General features: G+C 44.0%; 1 protein-coding gene across 1 annotated transcript; it reads right to left on the bottom strand.

The window, feature by feature from the left end:
- Window positions 1–20,886: 20,886 nt before the first annotated feature.
- On the bottom strand, window positions 20,887–21,361 carry Scp2d1 (SCP2 sterol binding domain containing 1). The gene is given in 2 exon segments (XM_004673296.2): window positions 20,887–21,333; window positions 21,335–21,361. Coding segments are annotated over 2 exon segments (474 nt in total).
- Between the last annotated feature and the right edge of the window lie 1,020 nt (window positions 21,362–22,381).

Raw genomic sequence — 22,381 nt, 5'->3', positions numbered from 1 at the left:
GATGGAAATAGACAATGAGATCGATTCTCCACTACCATTGCCATGTGAAAAACAAGTTTTTTGACAGCACCTATCTGGATGTCACAAGCATGTGTTAGAAGGTTGTCCTGGTGTAGCAATAGAGAAGAGGTGATAGAACATTTAGTAAATGGACCCTATTGGAGATGATTATGTCATCAGGACATTGCCCTGAAATGGGATTGATACTGGTCTTGCAGAGTAGGTTAAGTCACATGAGAGTGAGTTGTTACTGGATTGCTGATTTTAAGTATTTTTATTTATTTATTTATTTATTTATTTATTTATTTATTTGAGAGCGACAGACACAGAGAGAAAGACAGAAAGACGGAGAGAGAGAGTGGGCGCGCCAGGGCTTCCAGCCTCTGCAAACGAACTCCAGACACGTGCGCTCCCTTGTGCATCTGGCTAACGTGGGACCTGGGGAACCGAGCCTTGAACCATGGTCCTTAGGCTTCACAGGCAAGCACTTAACCGCTAAGCCATGTCTCCAGCCCTGGATTGCTGATTTTACACATGAATTCTTTGGCAAACACTCCTACCACTGTGATGCCATTTCCCATAGCATCCTCACCAGAGCAGAGACAATGCTTTAGACCTCCGGAAGTGTGAGCTAAATAAACACCTTTCCTTTTGTTGTGGAACCTCTCTTGGGACCACGTGAACAAACATCTATTCAACCCAGACAGAATACTGCTAACAGACCGAAGAGAGAGTTCCACTCACATCACTCTCTGGTGAACAATGCAGTTAATTGAAGTTACTTACAATAGCACAGATGAGGAGTTAGAGGAGAAAGGGGTACTCAAATGTAGCTGTATCACCCAGAGATCTAATACAGCCCCAAAAGATCACATGACTTTTCTCAATTGTTTTGACAAAAGTACAATGTTGGGTACAATAGGGGGAGTCACTGCCTCATCTAACTCTCCATAAGCCACAGTCATTTTCTATGAGACATCCAGCCTCCTTATCCAAGGACCCTTCTGCCACAGGGCCACTCAGCATCCCCCACCTTTAAATGGTTCCTTGTAAAGCCAGCTGGTTTCTCTGCCTAGCTCAGGCCCAAAGGGGCACAGGGCCATACCCTTGCCTACTGTACCTGAAGTTGGAGCTAGCATCCCTGTTCCCAACGGGCTTTGAGCCCCAATTTGGGCTCCTACCTTTCCATCAGTCAAATCTGGCTGCTGACAGGGCCCTGGACTCAAACAATCTCCATCCCCAGCATACTTGCTTACAGGGGAGAAATGCACCTAGCATGCTGTGGGTGGAGGTGGGAGGGCAGGTAACTTCCCACCCCTAGGACAAGCCACATGTTTGTCTTATCATTTATGCCTCTTGTAAACTGTTGCTGTGACTTTAAAGCATTCCAGAGACTCACTAGCACAGCATTTGATGTTTTTGTCAATGTTTTCCCTAGGAAAAATGGCTCTACACAAATTTTGCCACATTTGCCTTCAAGTGATCCAAACAGATCCCTGTATCTGCTGTCCATTTTTTAAAATCCCTTTTAGGGCTGGAGAGTTGTTATGCACTTGCCTGTGAAGCCTAAGGACCCCGGTTAGAGGCTCGATTCCCCAGGACCCACGTTAGCCAGATGCACAAGGGGGCGCACGCATCTGGAGTTCATTTGCAGTGGCTGGTGGCCCTGGCATGCCCATTCTCTCTTTCTCTCTATCTGCCTATTTCTCTCTCTGTCGTTCTCAGCTAAATAAATAAAAATGAACAATAACAAGAAAATTTAAAAATCCCTTTTAGATTGCTTTATTGCTTCATAAACACTGTTTATACTCTGGTCTAAGTCATTCAGATCTACCAGAGCGTCTTATGCTTCATAAAGGTCACATGTCATCATGGGACTCATCCAGCAAAATAAATCCCAAGGTCCTTGCAGAATCAACTTCTTTATTAACTGGAACTCTCCTGCCTGGCCTGGTGACCTAGGCATCAAGCACATGCCCAGTTCTCTCAGTAATAGCCATGTTTCCCCTGTTACTTTCCAGTCCCTAGTATTTATGGGGCCTAGGCCAGCAACAAGTGTCCTAAGTGGCTCATATGGGCTAGTTTATCAGGGACTTATTTGCCTTAGGTGTCCTCCAGTTACATAGTTTTGTCTCAAAGAGGGACAGGTGGCTTCATTTCTCTGCTTCTGTTGCACTCAGACTAACTCCCATTTGCCCCACGACCAGGCCATAGGACTTCTTTCATTGTCCACTTATAAGTCTCTCACAATTCAAGCAGTACAGATGTTGAGTGTTCCCTGATAATGATAGTTTCCTGTGCTGAGCAATTTTTAATGTCTCCACCTGCATACTGAATCGTGTATTTTCCCTTTCCCTCTACTAAAGGCCAGACTTGAAAGATAGCTGCTCTCACTTCACTTCTACCTTGCTGTCTCCTTCTTCACGTTCCAAATTTTCCCCGTGGACTCCAAGTTGTTTTTGTTGGTGGTGGTGGTTTTGATCCCAGGAAGGACTCTTCAAAAGCAGACCTAATCTGTATTCTCTTTGCCTTGCATCCTGCCAGCTATAAGACACAGCAAGCCAACCCCTCCTTCTCATCCTCCCCTGTGGTAGTTTAAATAGATGGCCCCAAATATATTCAGATTTTTATTTGTTTGTAGTTTGCATCTGCAGCCACCTGACTGGAGGCAATGTCACTGGGTGGATCTTAAGGTGTGGTGGTGGGTTTCAGATTTCAATCTAAAGATATACAAAGTGTGCCTAGCTGGATTTCCTGAAGTGTTCTGTGCTATGTAGCTTTAGGCTTTTGCACCTCTTTCGCTCTCGCTCTCGCTCTCTCTCTCTCTCTTTTCTTGGTCCTGTGAAAGCAGGCCAACTTCTTCTGCCATTATGGAACTTCCTTGTTGGTTTGGATCCCATGAAGGACTCTTCAAAAGCAGACCTAATCTGTATTCTCTTTGCCTTGTATCCTTCCAGCTATAAGACACAGCAAGCCAACCCCTCTGTCTCATCCTCCCCTTTTTCGACTTTCCCTGTCAAATCAGGGGCTAATGAGGAGGATAGCATTTGCATGCCTTTTCCCAATTGCAATACCTCCTTCACACAGGCAAGTTCTCTCTGGGAAAACAGCTATCTCATTGACCACATCAAAGGCCATGCTACTGATGTCACAGTCTATTTACAATCCCATCCCAAGCTTTCAGGAATTGCAATATATTTTCTAGTCCATCATCTGTTTTAGGGGCATCCTTATAATCCACCCATGGAGGCTTCATCCTAGGGAGTTTGCCTAATCTTTGTCAATTTATGAAGACCTTGCCTCTAAACATCAAACTGAATTTCCATCCTCTTACTACTTCACAACCTTATTAACCCATTGACAGTAGTTTGGAGGGCATAGGGAATATTCCAACTATAGCTTTTACCCACCCCATTCATCAAAGAGGACTCCACCCAGTACCACATACAGGAAGATGGCCACCCTGGGATTGCCAACAAAATGCTCGCAGAAGCTAAACCCTTTGAGCTCCCTGTAGGCAACTCAACTCATTGAAGGGTTCCCTTTCCCCAGCAATTGGTTACTCCATAAATATATGCTTGGGAAGAGGCCTTGTAAATCTTACAACTTTCTGAGTTTCCTGAGCAGTGTGCCACTTCCTGAGTCTTAGGTGCCTCCTTCTTACCAGAGTGTATGTTTCGATTTAGAAGAAATAGCTACACAACACTTTTATATACCACTAAGACTCGGGTTTTTGATATAACAGTGGGAATGAATACAGAAGGTAAGAAAAATAGAGCCTGAAGAAGGGCAGAGCTAAGTCACTACAAGCAGATCAGTCTCTACGAGCAGACCCTATAAGGAGCTTCAGATCCATGAGTATCTGGGTTAAGCCTTGGTGATTTGAGAGTGCTTGGAATGAAGTGCTTTGTGGCTACAATTGATACAATACCATTCAAAAAGACATTGTAACCAACAGCCAGAAAAGTATTTGGGAGACAAGAGAAAGCTTTGTGACCAATCTTATATGAGAGTTGCTCCAGATGAAGAAAATGGAAATAGGAGACAAATTAATATACAAGGCAAGCTGATCAATAATATCTCAGAAAACTTTCCAAAGTCCTATATTCATGAACTCTATCAAATGATTTTATAAAAAAGACTCCTACCAAGTCCACTAGCAAGTCACAGTCAGTACTGGCTGCTGGAAAAAATGCTCACTCATGTCAGCTCATTGTGATGCTTAGCTCCCAAAGGGTGCTGATAAAGTCATATGCAAGGATGTGCTGTGCTCCACGTGTGTGCGTGCATGCATGCATGTGTGCATGTGTGTGTGTGCAGGAGAGCATTCTTGAATAATTCTTTGTAGTGAAGAGAATGTAAATTTCATCATACGCTAGTCATCTGTCATAGTCTGACAGCTCAAAAAAACAAAAGAAAAGAAAAACAGAAGAGAGACCAGTAGAGAAGGGATGAAGGAGTTCTGTAAAGACGGTACAGGGAACAGAGATAAAAGAGAGTGACGGGAGGTTATTATTATCAAAATACACTATGTACATATATAAAAACTGCCAACAAAATTGAGAGCAGGGATTTTTAGGTCATCTTTGCTAAATAAAGTCCCCTTAGGAAAAAAAAAATTGCCATCCCAGTTTTCTCTCCTGAAGACAATGGCAGGTAACTCAAGCCACAAGATGGGGTCAAAGTTCAAGATCTTTAAAGCTTAAATGATTTATTCTGATTTGACTAATTCTCTGAGAAGCAGAGCTTGAGCCCAGCGTGGATAAAAGCTATAGTTGGAACATTCCCTATGCCCTCCAAACAACTGTCAATGGGTTAACAAGGTTGTAAAGTAGTAAGAGGATGGAAATTCAGTTTGATATTTAGAGGCAAGGCCTTCATAAATTGACAAAGATTAGGCAAACTCCCTAGGATGAAGCCTCCATGGGTGGATCCTATGCCCACACTCCCTGTCTCTTATAATATGACACTTTGGTGTTCTCTCAGTAAGGACAGCAGGAGAGATACCCCTCTACCATTAGACCATAGCTGTGTGCCTACATAAACCTGCTTTCTTGATAACTTAGCCAACATATAACATTTTGTTAGTAGTAATGGAAAACAGACTAATACAAGAAGTAATCTCCTGGGGCTCAGCTTGGAATAGAGGACAGGTCCACCTATAGGAGTTCCTTGGAGTCCTGGAGATGCCATGGAAGCACAGTAACCATAGCCTTTGTTCAATTCTTCTTCTCTGGGGTTCAGTTTATTTAACCCTAAAATAAAATTCTACATAAGATGAGTTTCAGGACCCTGACTCGTTCTTTTTTGTTTTAAAATAATCTATGGGCTAGAGAGATGGCTTAGTGTTTAAGGCACTTGCCTGCAAAGGCAAAGGACCCAGGTTCTATTCCTAAGGACCCACACAAGCCAGATGCACAAGATGGTGCATGCATCTGGAGTTTGTTTGCAGTGGCTGAAGGCCCTGGTGCACCCACTTTCCCTCTCTCTCTCCCTTTTTCTTCTCCCTTTTTCTCTCTCTTTCACTCAAATAAATAAAAGAAGACAATTTATCACAGGAGGTCAGAGCCAACAAATCTCTCCAAGATGCTGTGTCAAATAGACTCATTCTTCATATCCTTACTATACCTGAGTGTGGGTACCTATGTCCTCTGAGGCCCGGCCATGATCCCCCAAAGACACCCAGGCAACCTGGGTGTGTGAGTGTGTGACAAGAGAAACACTCCCAGGAGATAGTTGAACAGCTCTCTCAGTTTATTGTCATGGAAAATGAGTTTATAAGCATCTGAGGGTTGAGGGAAGGACCCTAAGGGGATGGGACATACCAAGTCAATTTCTGATGCCTAATTAGCATATGGGGACACTCATTCTAGCATGTAGGCAATGGTGGGGGGGTCAGGTGATCTAGGGTCTCAAGACTGTTGAAGGCTGCTGGCTGATATGGAGTTTCCTAGGCAACTGGCCAAAGATTGCAGGGCTATGGGCAGAGCCTAAGTTCAGGAGTGCTGGGCTGGGAGAGGGCATGGCCTCCTGTGGCCTGGGGGTCCTTAGACACGCCTGGAAGCTCAGGCCCCTCTCCTGAAGGCTCCAACCTGTTCCTGGCAGTGCCCAACACCTAAGTCTCTTAAATTCTCTTCCCTTGATAACCCAGTAGACACACACAAAAAAACCACCTATGATGTCCATACAAAACTCAAAGACATCCAAAGGGTTCATTTTTCCAAAATAATTTCCTACAAGGCTGTCGTACTTATTGGAAATATGCTTTACTAAAGACCATGTATAAATTCTATTCACATGAGGCAAGGTTGGCCTTTCCATAATATTCACCCAAAAACTGGGATTTCCCTTTAAACCTGCCTTGGATGGGAGTTTGAAGATAGCCCAGGAATTATCTCTTAATTCTCAACAATCTTTAATTTATTGATAAAATATATTGCACTTGTCATAATGTGAGAGTTTATTATCTTTTATTAAACTATTTCAGAACTGCACACCTCAGATCGCCTAAAAAATAACCACAACTGGCTAGGGAGATGGCTCAGTGGCTAAAAGGGCTTTCTTGCATGCCTGCTGAGTTCAGTCCTCTCTTGTGTTCCTGTAAAGCTGGAAGCAAAAGGCATGTCTGTCTCTGATCCCAACATGCCTATGGCAATGGAAGACAGAGCCCAGAGATTCTAGAAGCTTACCACCAGCTAGCCAAGTGCACGGAGCGACAAAACAACAGCAAGAGAGATCATTTCTGAAAGAAGAGGACATATATCTTGAGATTGTTCTCTAATCTCCACATACACACCATGGCAGGCAAGTGCCCCCACACACAAGTATTTTACAGATGTATATATAAAAAAATACAATGCATAATGGTATTTCCAAATGGACATCATTCAGGTCATTATGGATAAAAATCCCAAATATGAGCATTCTACAAAATATAACTACCAATAAAAGGGGAGGGGGAACAGTCAGGACAGAAGTACCCTGTAGAAGGTGGAAAAATCTTAACCTTAAAACCATGGGATTTGGCTGGTTAATCCCAGGCTCATTATTAGATTACAACCCACATGATCTATTGGCCAGGGAACAATGGAGATCATTGCCAAAACACTTGGTTATCCTCTAGAGCTAAAAGGTAAGACCCTATTGCTGAAAACACCACTGGGTGCAGCACAGGTCATGGAGAACTTTGCTGGAACTGAAAGTGAAACCAGTTCTCTCCTGGATAGCCCTCATTAGTGCTGGAAAGTGCCATGGGAGCTGCTGAGGAACAATGGTCACCAACACTGAGAATAAGCAAAAGCCCATGCAAGCTATGAAATCAACCAGCCAGCCAAGAAATACACACTAGTACAACAGTGGCACAAAGCCTTTGCAGGCAATCAACTGTTCTCTTATTGGACATGAGGCCTGCTCAGTGGGAGAGAACTCGTATCTGGTACTGGGATCCAAGTCAGAATCCCATGGACAGGAAACTCGACTCTAGAGAGAAAAAAAAAAGGCACCACTCTGTAGAAGAGTGGGTTTACACACCAAAAACTCTATTCATATCCCCTTAACCCAAGCTGCTCTCATGCTTGATTGGAGAATCTGTTTTATTTTACAGATGTCAGAGAAAACTGAGGAGGTTCAAGATCCATCAATATGTTAAGAAAAGATAGCCAAATGCCCATCATAAGACATGCCACCTCCACCACATCTGCCAGGGGCCTACAAGAAGTTGCAGAGAAAGTGGCAACACAAGTGCCAGTCTCCCTGCTACCCTGACAGCCAACCTCAAGGATGATGGTGACAGAAACTGTGATCCATCAAACCCATCAAGGCAGAAATCCAGAGGCTACAGAGAAATCAACACGAAGCCAGACTTCTGACAGGCGTTCTATGGCTTAGGGATCACTGTGAAAGAGGAAAGAGAAAGACTGTAGATCCACAGAGTGAGTAGGAATACCCCAAGGCATGGTTCCCCCCACACACATACACATTTCCCCACAGAGACTAAGGCCTTCATGAATACCAACAACCCCACTGAGGAGACCCCCAGGGAAATAGAAGCAAGGTTGAGGGGATAAAAGAGTGTATAATCTTTTATAAAATACATCCCAAATATGGTTGGTATGCCTTACAATAGATTGATGGTTTGCAGTATTTTGTTAGCTGTAGACACTGGAAATGAGAAGCACTTCCATCTTTCTATGGACAAAAGCCTAGTTGAATTGAGAATAATTTCAGGAGTGGTAATGACAAGAAATAAGGTGACATACTGATTCTGGAAGACAGTTCTAGCACATAGTCAAGTGATCCCTAGACATAACCTCTTACTGTCATCATTAGCCATGTAATGTAGAGCTCATTTGTAACCCCCATTATGGAGGCGAAGAGGAGTCACTGGAGAGACAAGAATGATGTCAAAAGTCTGATTTGCAGTGCTGGAGAGATGGCTTAGCGGTTAAGCACTTGCCTGTGAAGCCTAAGGACCCAAGTTCGAGGCTCGATTCCCCAGGACCCACATTAGCCAGATGTACAAGGGGGTGCATGGGTCTGGAGTTCATTTGCAGTGGCTGGAGGCCCTGGTGCACCCATTCTCTCTCTCTCTCTATCTGCCTCTTTCTGTCTCTCTGTCACTCTCAAATAAATAAATAAAAATAAACAAAAAAAAATTTTTAAAGTCTGATTTGCTTGACATCCAGGATGTCACCACTTCCTCTGATCCTTCAACTCACTCTCAAATGCCCAGCCACATAGATTTGACACATGGGAGGCTTTTAGAGTGGGTTGAGAAATGGCATGGCTAGGGGCTGTAAGAAGGTGGCTTTCCTCCTTCTGTTTCCCCCACTGAGTCTATTAGAGGCCTGTTGGCTGCTGCCTGGACAGCACTGAAATGCCACCCTTGGTTTTCTGAGACAGCATCTTAAGTTGACATCCTTTATCATTGTCCCTTTAGTGATGCCATAGAATCACCTCCATCATAACAATGATCATCAGGGCCTGGAAGAGTCACAGGTGTCAAGATGGGGAACAAAATGGCTGGGGAGATGACACAGACATTAAAGGCACTTGTTTGCAAAGACTGCAGCCCGCTAACTCACATAAGCCAGACGCAAAGTGCTGCATATATCTAGGACCCCAATATATGTACAATTGGAGGCAGAGCCATGAGAATCTGAAGTTCAAGAGTCAGCTACATAGGCACCCATTTGCAGCAGTTAAGAGACCCTGTCTCAAAGAAAATGAATGAAGAGCCCAAGTAGCTCAAGCTTATCCTCTGACCTCCATATGAATCCTATGACTCACATGTGACCCCCACATCCCCATACATACATCCCCACATTCACAATATATATATATATATATATGGATAAATACATCTCCACATACATACATACAGACATCCCCACATACACACATACAGCCAGATATTCCTATATATAGACACATCCCCACTTACACACATCCCCACATACATATGTCCACATACATAGATATATACATACACACACACACACACACACATATATATATGCCCACATACATACATCTGTACATACACACATCCCCACATACACACATATATACATACATACAATCCATATACACACATACATACAATCATAGATATATGCATTTTTTTTAATTTGACATGAGTAAAATGTCTAACTCATTGAGGCCATTTCAGGTTGGAGAGCACCATCCCCCACTCCAACTTTCTCTTCCAGAATAAGATGGAGGCTGCATGTGGTCCAGAGCTCTGCAAGTGCTTCCTGGCCTCAGATTTCGTGAAGATGACTGCCAGAATCCTGTACTCATTCAGTGCACCTGGTCCCCAGTGCCTCTCTAGCCTTCTCCTATGTCCACCTCTGATCCCTGGTATTAGTGACTTTTTGCTGTTGTTGTTGCTGTGACAAAATACCCAACATGAACAAGAGAGAAATATTTGTCTGGGCTCATGGTTTCAGAGAGTTCAGTCCATGTTGGTTGGTCCCTTGTGCTTGGGCTGAACATCAAGGCAGAAGAAGAATGTGATGGAGGAGTTTCTTTATCTTGTAGCACATAGGAAGCAGGAAGAGAGGGAGGGAAGACAAGGTCCAAGGGCAAAATATAATCCCAAGAATGTGCACTTAGTGATTAACTTCTTCGAGCTGGGCCCCACACCCCACCTTTCACCACCTCCCAATAATGCCAACCTATTATGAAGTCCTCAAGGGGTTAATTCACTAATTATGTTGTAGCCCTCCTGATATAATTACCTCTGGAAATGTCATCACAGACAAATAGACATACCCAGAAGCTCTTTATTAATCTCCTACATATCTCTCAGTCTAGTTAGCCATGAGGGTTAACCATCACATTCCCATTCTCCAGCCTCACTGGCCTCCTTCTCAGTTCTTTGATCTTACCTAGCTCTGCTAGCCACAGGAAATCTGTACATGTTATTTTTTCTGCCTGAAATGATGCCATCTCTGCCTTACCTTGGGTTATCACCCAGTCATTTCTCTGACCTCATTCCTTGTAAGTCTATCCTGGTATCACCCATCTATGAGGACCCTCAGCTACTCATCCCAAGTCATCACCATAGAAGTTTCCTGAGAGCAGAAGGAGTCCCTTTTATAATTATACCTGTAACTGTACCCATTGCAGGTGGCACAGGACCAAGAAGATATATTGTATTTGGTAATTGTCACTAAGTGAATGAGTGGGTAAATGAATGAATGGGTGCTGGGAACATCAGTAGGTTGACCCTTTTCCTCAATCAAAAATTAAGACTCCAAAGGAAGGAGACTGCCATCTATAAATTTCCCTCCTAACTTCAGGCTTCTCCTCAGTCTCCCCATAAGCCTTTCTAAATCCTACTCCCCAAGCTTCTGCTTAATGTTCTCAGAAAGTTTCCAAAGACTCAACCCAAACTCAGAGGAGACTGTACCCTAGGTGCCTCCCACAGCAGGCTCCTATCTTGTTTTGTAGACCTCCAGGGACTCACTCAGCTCTAGCCTAAAAGTCACGTTAGCTCTGCTCTTTTATTTTTTTTCATTTTTTAATTAGATATGGACATATTTAGTATGTAAACAACACATGTTGGTACCATCCTTCCCTCCTCCCTGTCCCTTTTCTGAAGAGGCCTTTCTCATTGGGGATGCAGATCAACCCCATGGGGATTGTGGGTCATGCATTATGGTGGGGGAGAGGCAATGTCTCTGTACAAAATGTCCCAACTTGTGGCTCTAACAATCTTTCCACCCCCTCTTCCACAAAATGCCCTGAGCCATGCTGGGAGCATTTCAAGTCTACTTCAGTGATGGGCATTTAGGGGCCTGAGAGTCTCTGGTTTGGTAGGGGTTGAGCGTCCTCAGTGTCTGTCTCCTTCACCCTTGTGCTGATATCAGATGCACTAAGAAAGCAGCACTCTTGCTCATTTCCCCAATTCCTCTGTGTTTTCAGCTGGGCTGGAGTGGAGTGCACTGGGCCATTTATCTCCTCAGGTCCAGCTCCCATCTGAAAAAGAAAAGCAGATTCTCCAATGGAGAATGAAGTCAGAACCAGTTAAATGGGATGTGTGTGTGTGTTTCCGGTTTTTCAAGGTAGGGTCTCACTCTAGCCCAGGCTGATCTGGAATTCACTATGTAGTCTCAGGGTGGCCTTGAACTCGTGGCGATCCTCCCACCTCTGCCTCCTGAGTGCTGGATTAAAAGTGTGTGCCACCATGCTTGGCTGGGCTAACCATTATTAATTTAGATAGAATTTAAAGGATTTAGACCCTCTTATAGCCCAAGGTTAGTGGGAGCTTGACAGTGGAAAGCAGAACCATTATCTGGATATGATTCTGACTTGTTTCATGCTCTTTTTTTAAAATAAATGAAGAACAAGAGAAAGCACACAGCCCCAAGTGTCCATCAGTACATGGAGTTCTGCTGCCCATGAGCATTTCCAGAAAAATACAGCCTTACTCCCACTTAACCTCTTCAGACCACAAGACAAGAAGGAAGACAATTTGAAGTGAGGCACTTTCTAGGTGGTTAAGGGAAACCCTTTTCTCAAGAAATAATGTTCCAGACAAAAACATGGAAATAACCATCTGCCGTTGAGGGAGTCAAGCAACCTTCCATCAAAGTGTTTTCCTCAGCTCCTCAGCCCCTACCCTCCATCTCCATGGTCATCCCAACCAAAAGCCTGTGGGTATGACTCACAAGAGTCCCCTTCCAGCCCATTGCCTGGGTTGCCTATAAATCTCATCTGGGCTTTGGGAGCCTCCAGCTGTTTTCAAGAGTTAACTAAACATCAATTTAATTACACTGCTAGACTGTATAAATATTGTGCTCCACAAAGTGGTACAAAACAGATATTTTTAGGCAGTCACAGATGTTTCTCATAATTAGCCAAGTCACAGGTCTAGAAGAATTTTTCCCCCAAAGAAAAGTAAATGAAGATCCTCAGCAGTCAGCTGGGGGGACTTCCTGACATGGATCAGACACTTGGCCCTGTATGTTCATGGCATATTCCAGAGAAAACTCCTTCCTAGCTTCTCTTGTTTTCCCTGATGCTGTAAGTTTCCCTCCAAAAGACAACAAGTAAACTCCAAAATCCAGGATGGCAGAGCACATGGAAGATGCTGGACTCCGAAATGGGCTGTCTGTGTGCCTCTGGATTTCCCTTGCCCCTGGAGAGATGGCTCAGGAGTTAAGAGCACTTCCTGCGCAAGCATAAATGGGCCTGAGGAGGCCCGAGAGATCAATCCCCAGGACCCACATAAACAGCTATGTGGGGGCACATATACCTGTAATGCCAGTCCCGTGGGGAGAAGAGACCTGAGAATTGCTGGAGCTCATGAAAAACTGGCAAGCTCCATCTGTTGGCCAGGAAGACCAACGAGGGCCCCAAACAGATGCAGACCATTGCCACAGCACTTGATTACCTGCCAGAACTAAGTGGGGAAGCCCTGTGTCTAAGGACACCAGCAGCAGCAGTCACAGGATGTAGAAACACCATGCTGGAACTGAACAGGAAACCACTTCCCTGCTGGTTAGCCCTCACAGTGCTATATAGCACTATTGGAGTTGCTGGAGGACAATGGTCACCAACAGTGTGAGTAAGCAGGGGACTGCGCAAGCTACAAAATCAACCAGCCAGACAAAAAGTACACACTAGTGTAATCGTGGCACACAGCCTTTGCAGGTAACCAACTGTTCTCTGATTGGACATGAGGTCGGCTCAGTGGGAGAGAACTCATACTGGTACTGGGAACCAAGTCAGAATCCCATGGACAAGGAACTCATAGACCCCAGAGAGAAGTCCCCACTGCTCTTTAGATAAGAGTATGCACACACATCAAAAAGTCTCTCCAATAACTATGCATATTCCCTTTAATCCAAGCTGTTCTAAGTCTTGGTTGGAGAATCTATTTTGTTTTACAAATGGCAAAGAAAACTGAGAAGATCCAAGATCTATCAACATGACAAGAAAAGACAATCAACTGTCCACCACAAGACATGCCCCCTCTCCCACATCTACAAAGACCCAGGAGAAATTGCAAAGGAAGTGGTGACTACTCTCACTGCTATCTTGATGACCAGCTCCAGGGTGATGGTGACAGACACTGTGGCCAATAAAAAACCATCAAAGCACATATCCAGAGGCTGCAGATAAATCAACACTAAGACTGCTAACAGACCTGCCGTGGATCAGGGAACATTGCAGAAAAGGGAGTGGAAAGACTGTAAGAGCCACAAAGTGAGTCAGAGCACCCTAAAGCATGGTCCTCCTGTCCCCTACAGAGACCGAGTAAGGCCTTCACAACCCCACAGTGAATACCCACAACCCCACTGAGGAGGGATATAGGAATGGAGGAGACGGGATAAAGGAGTATAACCTTTTATAAAATACAGTTAAAATGGCAAGCTCTGGCATCAATATAAGACTCCAGATCAAGTGAGAATTGGTAAAAGCAACGGAGGGGGCCATCCGATGTTCTCCTCCTGCCATCAGCAGCCGGGGCACACGGCACCACAAGGGCACCTACACATGTACATAACACACACACACAGAGCCCTTGAGTAAGATAATAACCCATATTAGGTGATGAAAAGATTTCCAATCACACAGGCATACAAGAAGATTCACAGGAAGACTCTTTTAAATAACCCCAAATTGGAAATAATCCCAAATGCCACAGAACACCACACCACAATGAGACAACTGAGCTGTGACAGCGCTCCACATTGTGGACAACTCTCAGGTGCTGAGTGCTGAGTGCTGTGTGGAAAGAGCCAGAAAGCAAGGCATATACTGCACGGGCTCACTTATAGAAGGTACAAGCCCAAAACTATGGTGTCAAAGTAAAAAATAGTCATTCCCCTTGGTGATGATCACATGTGTGTGTGTTCTGTTTGGGAAATCTTATTGAGTTGCACACTTAAGATCTGTACTTTTCTCCCTGTGTATATTAATCTCCAAATAAAAAAAGTTTTTTTAAAAAAATAAATAGGTAGGCTGGAGAGTTGGCTTAGTGGTTAAGCGCCTGCCTATGAAGCCTAAGGACCCCGGTTCAAGGCTCGATTCCCCAGGACCCATGCACGTTAGCCAGATGCACAAGGGGGTGCACACGTCTGGAGTTCATTTGCAGCGGCTGGAAGCCCTGGTGTGCCCATTCTCTCTCTCTCTCCCTCTGCCTCTTTCTCTCTCTGTCTGTCACTCTCAAATAAATAAAGAAAAAAATTAATAAATAAATAGGTGTTGGGGAGATGATTCAGTGGTTAAAGGCTCTTGCTGGCAAGCCTACTAGCCTGAGTTCAATTCCCTGGGGCCCAAGTAATTCTGGACACAAAGTAGTGCAGTGTCTGTGACCTCAATATGCCTACATCAATGGGAAGAAGAGCCAGAGACTAGAAGCTCACAGACTAGCTAGACATGCTAAACACAAACAGTGGCAAAAGAGAGAGAGAGAGACAGACAGAGAGAGATTCTGCCTCAAAAACAGAAGATGAACAGAGAGAACAAGCACTCTAAGGTGGTCATCTGACTACATACATCAGACACACCCACACCCACACCCACACACACACACACACATCACACATATGCACACATTAAAATAGATGATAGGTAGATATATAGATTTAAGATAGATGATGATGATGGTGAAGATAGATAGTAAATAGATAGGTGGATGTGGGTGTGGTGACACACCTGTAACACCAGCACTTGGGAGGCTGAGGCAGGATGATCACTACAAGTCTGAAGCTAGCCGCTAGCCTAGGCTACATAATGAGTTCTAGGCCACAGGAATGAAGCGTGAGACCCTATCTCAAACAAAGTCAATAACCAAAAAGAGATAAATTGCGGGGGGGAGGGAGGCTAGGAGTAGGTGTGGTGATACATACCAGTAACCCCAGCAATAAGGAGGCTAAGGCAGGATGTGAGTTCAAAGCTAGCCTAGGCAAAACAAGATCTTGTCTCAAAAGGCATACTAATAATTAAAAGTAATTTGCTCCAAGTCCTTTCACCAGGCAATGGCCCCAGCAAGATCCAGCCGCAGGCAGGCTTACTCCAGCCACAGTTCTTATCAGTGCACTCACCGCTGTGCCCTGTTAAGGGTTTAGCCCAAGCCTTCTCTGAGCTTTGCCATCACGGTCTGCTTCAGATGAATTCCAACTGCTTGGAGGCTTCCCCAAGGGCCTAAAGTCCACTCTGCCTGGGAGGCAGATCCTCCTACCCCCATAGCAAGTGGATCAGATTGTTCCAGCAGAAGAGACTGGTGGGAAATGGTTTCATAATTTTGTAACTTCATTTTTCCTGGCTGAGAGCACTCTGAGACATGTTTGCACGGTCTCCCTGAATTGCCCTGTGGGATTGATTCCTGGTCACCATGCCCTGCTCAGGAAAGTCACCTGCCTTGTGCCCCCTTTTCACCATGAGCTCTCCTCTCCAGAGCTCCCTAGAATTACCCAACAGATAACTGCTGGTCCTCTCATCTTGACCCCAGCATCTCTTTCTATCAAATTCAAGGAGTTACTTATTGTGGACTAGTTTTCTGTTGCTATCACTGAAAACCACATAGTGAGTACAATAAAGCTTTATTTGGTTCACTGGCCTAAGGGCTGGGAACCTCAAATCAGGAGGTCACTTTCTTGCTGCTGAGTCCTGAGGTGGACTCTCCCTGGATAACCCACTGATCATGCGCAGAGACATCTATTCCAATGAAGTAACAAAACAGCGAGAGGAGAGCTGACCATACTAACATGCCCATGTATGTTGGTGCTTGTATGGTACATATCTGGAAGGAACTAAGAAGCTGGCAGTTGTGAAGGCCCTTGAGGAGAAAAGTGGAGAGGAAGGGAAGGAGAAGCACAAAGAACTCAGTGTTCCCTGCACGCTCTTTTGTACTATTTGGATTTGTTTCTGTGTACATTTTTTTTTAATGTTAAGGAGTTTGTTCATTCATTCAACAAATACTTATAGAGTCTGATGTGCATATCAGGCATTCATAAGATGAGATTAAGTTAAGTTCAGGGAAGGGCCCTTACTGATCCCTGCCCTCAGGACCTACCAGCACCAGGAGATAAAGAGGGCACCTTGTTACTTGCCACCCAAGCCAACACTGTTCTGAGGAACTAACTAACTGGATAGCAAGACAGTGGTGTAAACTAGGAAAGTCCTGTGAAGCCCAGAATGTTTCTTTTTTTAATTTAATTTAATTAGTTTTCTTTTCAGCAAATACAGGCAGTTTGGGCACCATTGTTTAGGCTCATCCATGATCTAAGCCCAGCCCCCAGAATGTTTCTTTATCCCAGATAGAAAAAGCCATGCAGACTCAGGAACATAGGGCCAGAGGAAGAAAGAAAGAAAGAAAGAAAGAAAGAAAGAAAGAAAGAAAGAAAGAAGGGAGGGAGGGAAGGAAGGAAGGAAGGAGGGAGGGAGGGAGGGAGGGAGGGAGGGAAGGAAGGAAGGAAGGAAGGAAGGAAGGAAGGAAGGAAGGAAGGAAGGAAGGAAGGAAGGAAGGAAGGAAGGAAAAAAAGAAAGAAGGGTCATGGAAGAAGAGGATGAGTGAATCAGGGTTCAGGAAGGCTTGAGTAGAATTTAGATGTAAAGTCAGGGAAGAAAGTAGAATTATGGACCCTGTACTAGATACCTTTTGTTGCTGAGATAAAAATAAATGACAATATCCCTTTGACAGGGTGCCTTAATCAATAAATATTTGTTTCTCACTGTGATGGCTTATATCAATTGTCAACTTGACAGGCCCTAGGATCAGCTGTGGAAGATTAGGTTAACCTCTGCACACCTGTGAGAGATTATCTGATGAAGTTAATCGAGGTGGGAGAGTAACTAAGGAAGATGCTCCATGTTACTCATGCACATGTACCTGCACACACATGTACCCATGCACATATACACACACCCACACCACATCCACATGCAAAAGCAAAGCACACAAGACAGAGATAGGGAGATGATCCTGGAAATGTGGGTGAGCCAGTGTGATCACACAAACACCAAGGTGGAAGAATGAAGAGATTTGAAGCCTAGACAGGACCCAGTACACACTGCTCACACTGCAACCAGAGACACTGCCTGACCGAGAAGGTGGGCAGCTTCAAGGAGTAGAGAGAAAAATTTCAATTATACAACCCCCCCCCAAAAGCTGAATTTTACCCAATTTGAATGAGCTTCATACTAATTCTTCTATGAAGTCCTAGACAAGGCTCAGCCTGGCCAATTCCTAGATACCAGCCTTGGGAGATGAGACCCCAACTGAACCCATGTGGACTTCTGCCTTGCAGAAACTATGAGATAATGTACAGGTATTATTTTAAGCCATTAACTTTATATTTATTACACAACCCTGGGAAAATCAAGCAGAGTATTTCAGTTAAGAGGAAAGACTAAGATCATTTACTTGGGGAAGCTGGTCTCATGTTCATAGCTAAAGGAGGAATGTACCTATGGGGGCAACTGTCCTATATCAATGCTTCTTCAGATTATCTTTTCTTTTCAGCTAACTCTTTCTAATGCAAGTGCCATATGCCCAGGGCATTCCTATCTACCATCTTAACCTTTTATTAAGCCTGTGCTCTGTGACCTTGAGAGAAGCATACCTCAAAATGTGTTTAAATTGTGACCTTAAACTGAGCATGCTCAGGGATGTGTCCACACCTTATATGAATGTGTACAGGCTCTCTGAATAAAATCCCCATGCTTCCTTTGCTTAAGGAGGGCATTGCTTTGGAAATGATTGCTGAACTCTCCTTATCTGATGCAAAGTGACAAATCTCTCTCTTCTTTTATGTTTGGCAATTCTTGTTTTGACATTACACTCATCAAGATGTGACTCTATTGTAATGCATTCCACAAACACAAATTCCTACAGTGGCCCAGGGAGACCCAGGTTGGGACAGTGACAATGTCAGGTCCGTAACAGCCTTGGAGTCAAAGATTCAGAGAGAAAAGTGGGACCTGAGTCTTTCAGGAGAATGCACACTACTCCCAGTCCTGAGCTGTTTGCTACCTAGCAGTAGTATGAGCTCAGTGTCAGTAACACTCCAATTTTTCAAGAGAATCCAGAAGTCCCACTTTATTTTCTAACTTAAACTTTAAAAACACTGTCCTGACCAAACTTGTACTGACCAAACAAAACACAGATGTGTGTTTGAGCCAGATGTGACCTAGGTATCAACTGAGTATAAGAGAAAAGGTATAAAGGTCCCTAGAACAGTGTAAGAGCCCCAGTGTGGACTTTTTTGAAGAGACAATTGGGAGCCAGTGAATGTCCCTCCTCCCACCCACCTTCCCTCTCATTCAGAAGAAAGAGGGAATTTGCATGTTATGGAAAATACACATTGGAAACTAACCTTGCTAAGCATGTCCCTGACATTGCAAGGACTACTGTCTTTTTCCAGATCCACTTGAGGAATCCTAGGGCACAACGTGGTTCAGTGGTGATATAGACATGAAATGTGACTGAGTCTAAACCCTGATTTTTTTTTTTTTAATTAGAATTAGAGAGAATGGATATGCCAGGGCCTCCAGCCACTGCAAACAAATTCCAGACACATGTGCTACCTTGTGCATCTGGCTTACATGGGATCGGGTGGGGGGGGTTCAAACCTGGGTCCTTAGGCTTCACAGGCAAAAGCCTTAACTGCTAAGCCATCTCTCTCTCCCTCAACACTATTTAATGACAATTTTCCCTGCCATGTTTCCTAAGGCCTGAGCTTTTCTCCTCACTGGCTGACGACCATCATCTGCTTTCTCCAGGTCTCTATGCACCCCTTTCCCCAGCTCCTGCCAAAGGAGTTGGCTATTCATGACCCCTCTGATATCCCAACCTTTCAGTTTCTATTATCACTATTTGCTTTTAGCCCAATCTGTTTATCTTCCAAATTCCAGATTCTTAAGGAAAAAAATCTAATTGGTTCAGATCATTGTCCCAAGTCAGAGTGGGTCATAGGTCAGGTACCATCCCTAGAGTCCAGATCCCCATGAGCATAGGTCCTTTTTAAACCTGTCTCTAAGTAGCCCTTGTCTCAGGGTTAATCAACAAAGGCTATGATCAGCCCACAGTATACCTATGACTCTTGCATACCAGGAACTTGAGTGAGCTGTTTCCCTTAAGAAGTGTTATAGGTATAACAGCTATGCAAACACCTACCTATCCCATATGGCATGGGTGGAGGGAGCCTGAATTTGCCATATGAAGCCCTCACAATCAGTGTGAAGCCTTTGAGACCTCCACAACCTCCCTGAGTGGGGAACACAGAAGAAACACCACATGGTCATCAGTTTAATAACCGCAGGGACGGAAAAGACCGAGACTCATACCAAGTGTTCAGTTATAACCCTGAGCAACTGCTTCCCATGGAGAAGAGCGTTGCCTGGGTAAATAGTCTCTCTGTCCCATAGAGATGTTTTAACCAACCATCACTGTCATTTTCTACTAGAATGGCTTCCACACAGCCATTCAGATCAGTGAAGAGTAGAAAACCAGCTAGAGGATACATTTTGCTGAGAAAGTCAGAGGTCTCTTCAGTAATGCAGCCACATAAAATCCTCTCTTTAAATGGAGTCTGGTGAGTTAACGTGCATGCCTTCAAAGCCTAAGGACCCAGGTTCCATTCCCCAGTACACATGTAAGCCAGATGCACATGGTGGCACATGCATCTGGAGTTTGTCTGCCATGGCTAGAAGCCCTGGAGCACCCATATTCTCCCCTTCCTCGCTCCCTCTTTCTCTCTCAAATAAATAAATAAAAATAAAATATTTTAAAAAATAAATGGATTCTGGTGACATTTAAAGAAGTTTTATCAACTTACATTGATATGTAATGAACCATAAACATATATGATAAAGTATACAATTTGATGCCCTGCCTACCTGTAAACCATCATACTCACAGATAATGAATGTATCTATCACCCTAAGTTTAATCATGACCATTAGTACCTCCATCTCATCCTGCTTCACTCCCCATGCCTGTCTCTTGGCAACCACTGACCATTTTCTATCACTGCAGTTTGAATTTTCTAGTATTTTATAATAGTAATGCCTCCGCTCAGTTCTCTCTGGCTTCTTTCTCTCAACATAACATTTTGACATTCATCCACTTGCTGGTTGTTTTATTGCTAAGTAGTATTCCATGTGGTTTTCACCCTGCACCATTAAAGTATAAATAGAGCTAAAAAAAAGAAAACTACAAACGTTTTAGGTGATGCACTCTACTCTCTTTACTGACTCAGAACCTCCCGCAAATATACATATCAGCAGAAAATTAATCAGACTTGAGTAGGAAGAATTTGAGCAAAAATATTGGATGCTTCTCAGTTTAATCTTCAGTTTAAGCATGACTGCCACTCAACATTACTCTCAGCCAGAAGTCTTGATCTTGTCTGTGGTATTTCTGCATGCTTAAAATCTAGCCCAATCTTTGAAGAGCCTCTCCAGCTTCTGGCTCAGAAAAACTTTGCCTCTTACTTTGAACTTGCCAGCCAGGAGAGCTTTTTGCCGGTTCATTTTACCCAAAACTAACTCCATGAAGACAGACTCTGGGATGGTGAAGACAGTATCTTCTGGGAGCTGGGCAGATTCCAAGTAGGTGTCTCCAGAACCACTCCAGTCAATGGTCCACTGAAGAATGATCCTCCCGTCCTTGGTGATATCCAGCTGAAAGATAGCATTGACTTTCTTTACCAGTTGGGTGCCAGCTTTTTTGATGTGATGACTGATGTCCTCGAACACTGGGAAGATCTGAATGTCTGATAGCTCTAGAGACTGGGGCAGGGCAGATATCGGTGGTGATGATTCCAGACTGGTCAACTGGCTGGTCTGAGGCCCATCCCCTGCTTTGATCTTGGTTGGAGTGAGGGTCAATTCTCTTCCACATCTTACTGTACTGGTCCTCTTGACCTTGCTGTCTGGTCTGTGAGCAACTGTGGCTAGATTAACACCTACAAGTCAGATTGTGACATCAAAAGTAAGGTACAAGCAAAGATTAAGGCTAGTATGTGTACTGCAGTCTTATTGGTCAGACAAATCCTGACTATAACATGGGGTGAGGGCTCACACAGGTAACTTTGAGACAGAAACACAGATGCTACCAACAACAACAACAACCAGAACTGGTGGTCCCACAAGCCCAAAGATCTACACCTTCAATGAGGGTGAGGCAACCTGGCCCCAGAAGGTTCTTCAGGCACCTCCCAGGTTATAACCCTAACTGAGAGACCACCTATCCTGACTACTTTAAAAGTGGATCATTTATAAGACAAAACTTTTTTTTTTCCAAGGTAGGGTCTCACTCTAGCTCAGGCTAACCTGGAATTCACTGTGTAGACACAGGCTGGCCTCAAACTCATGGCCTATCTCTGCCTTCGGAGTACTGGGTTAAAGGCATGTGCCACCATGCCCTGCATGTAAGACAAATCTTAATACTGTATTTTATCTTATCAGGTCAGTGGGTAGAAGGGAGGAATAGGGAGAAGGAGAAATATCCTTTAAGATGAGGAAACAAAATGGTTGGCTTCACATTATAATCATATGTAATACCAGTGCCCTTGCTCTGAGCCAGGATGCTGAGTTCTACTCACTTTACATGCATTAACACATTTAATTTAGGCTAAAATCTCTGAAATAGGCAGCATTTTTAACCCTATTTTATAGATAAGAAAACTGAGGGAAGGAGAAATGGTTTGCCCAGTGTTATAGTAGTAAGCAGAACAGATTGGAGAAGAAGCAAAATGACTCTAGAACCTATCCCTATATTTTACTTTTTTTAGTGAGAGAGTGGCCTCCAGCCACTGAAATCAAACTCCAGACACGAGCGACATCTTGTGTGCATGTGTGACCTTCTACGCTTGCATCACCCAGTGCATCTGGTTTACGTGGGATCTGGAGAGTCAAACAT

This window comes from Jaculus jaculus, chromosome 8 (assembly GCF_020740685.1).
Source record: "Jaculus jaculus isolate mJacJac1 chromosome 8, mJacJac1.mat.Y.cur, whole genome shotgun sequence".
In the NCBI taxonomy this organism is placed as follows: Eukaryota; Metazoa; Chordata; class Mammalia; order Rodentia; family Dipodidae; genus Jaculus; species Jaculus jaculus.
The sequence above is the reverse complement of the archived record's forward strand: the minus strand, read 5'-3'. Positions and strand labels throughout refer to the sequence as shown.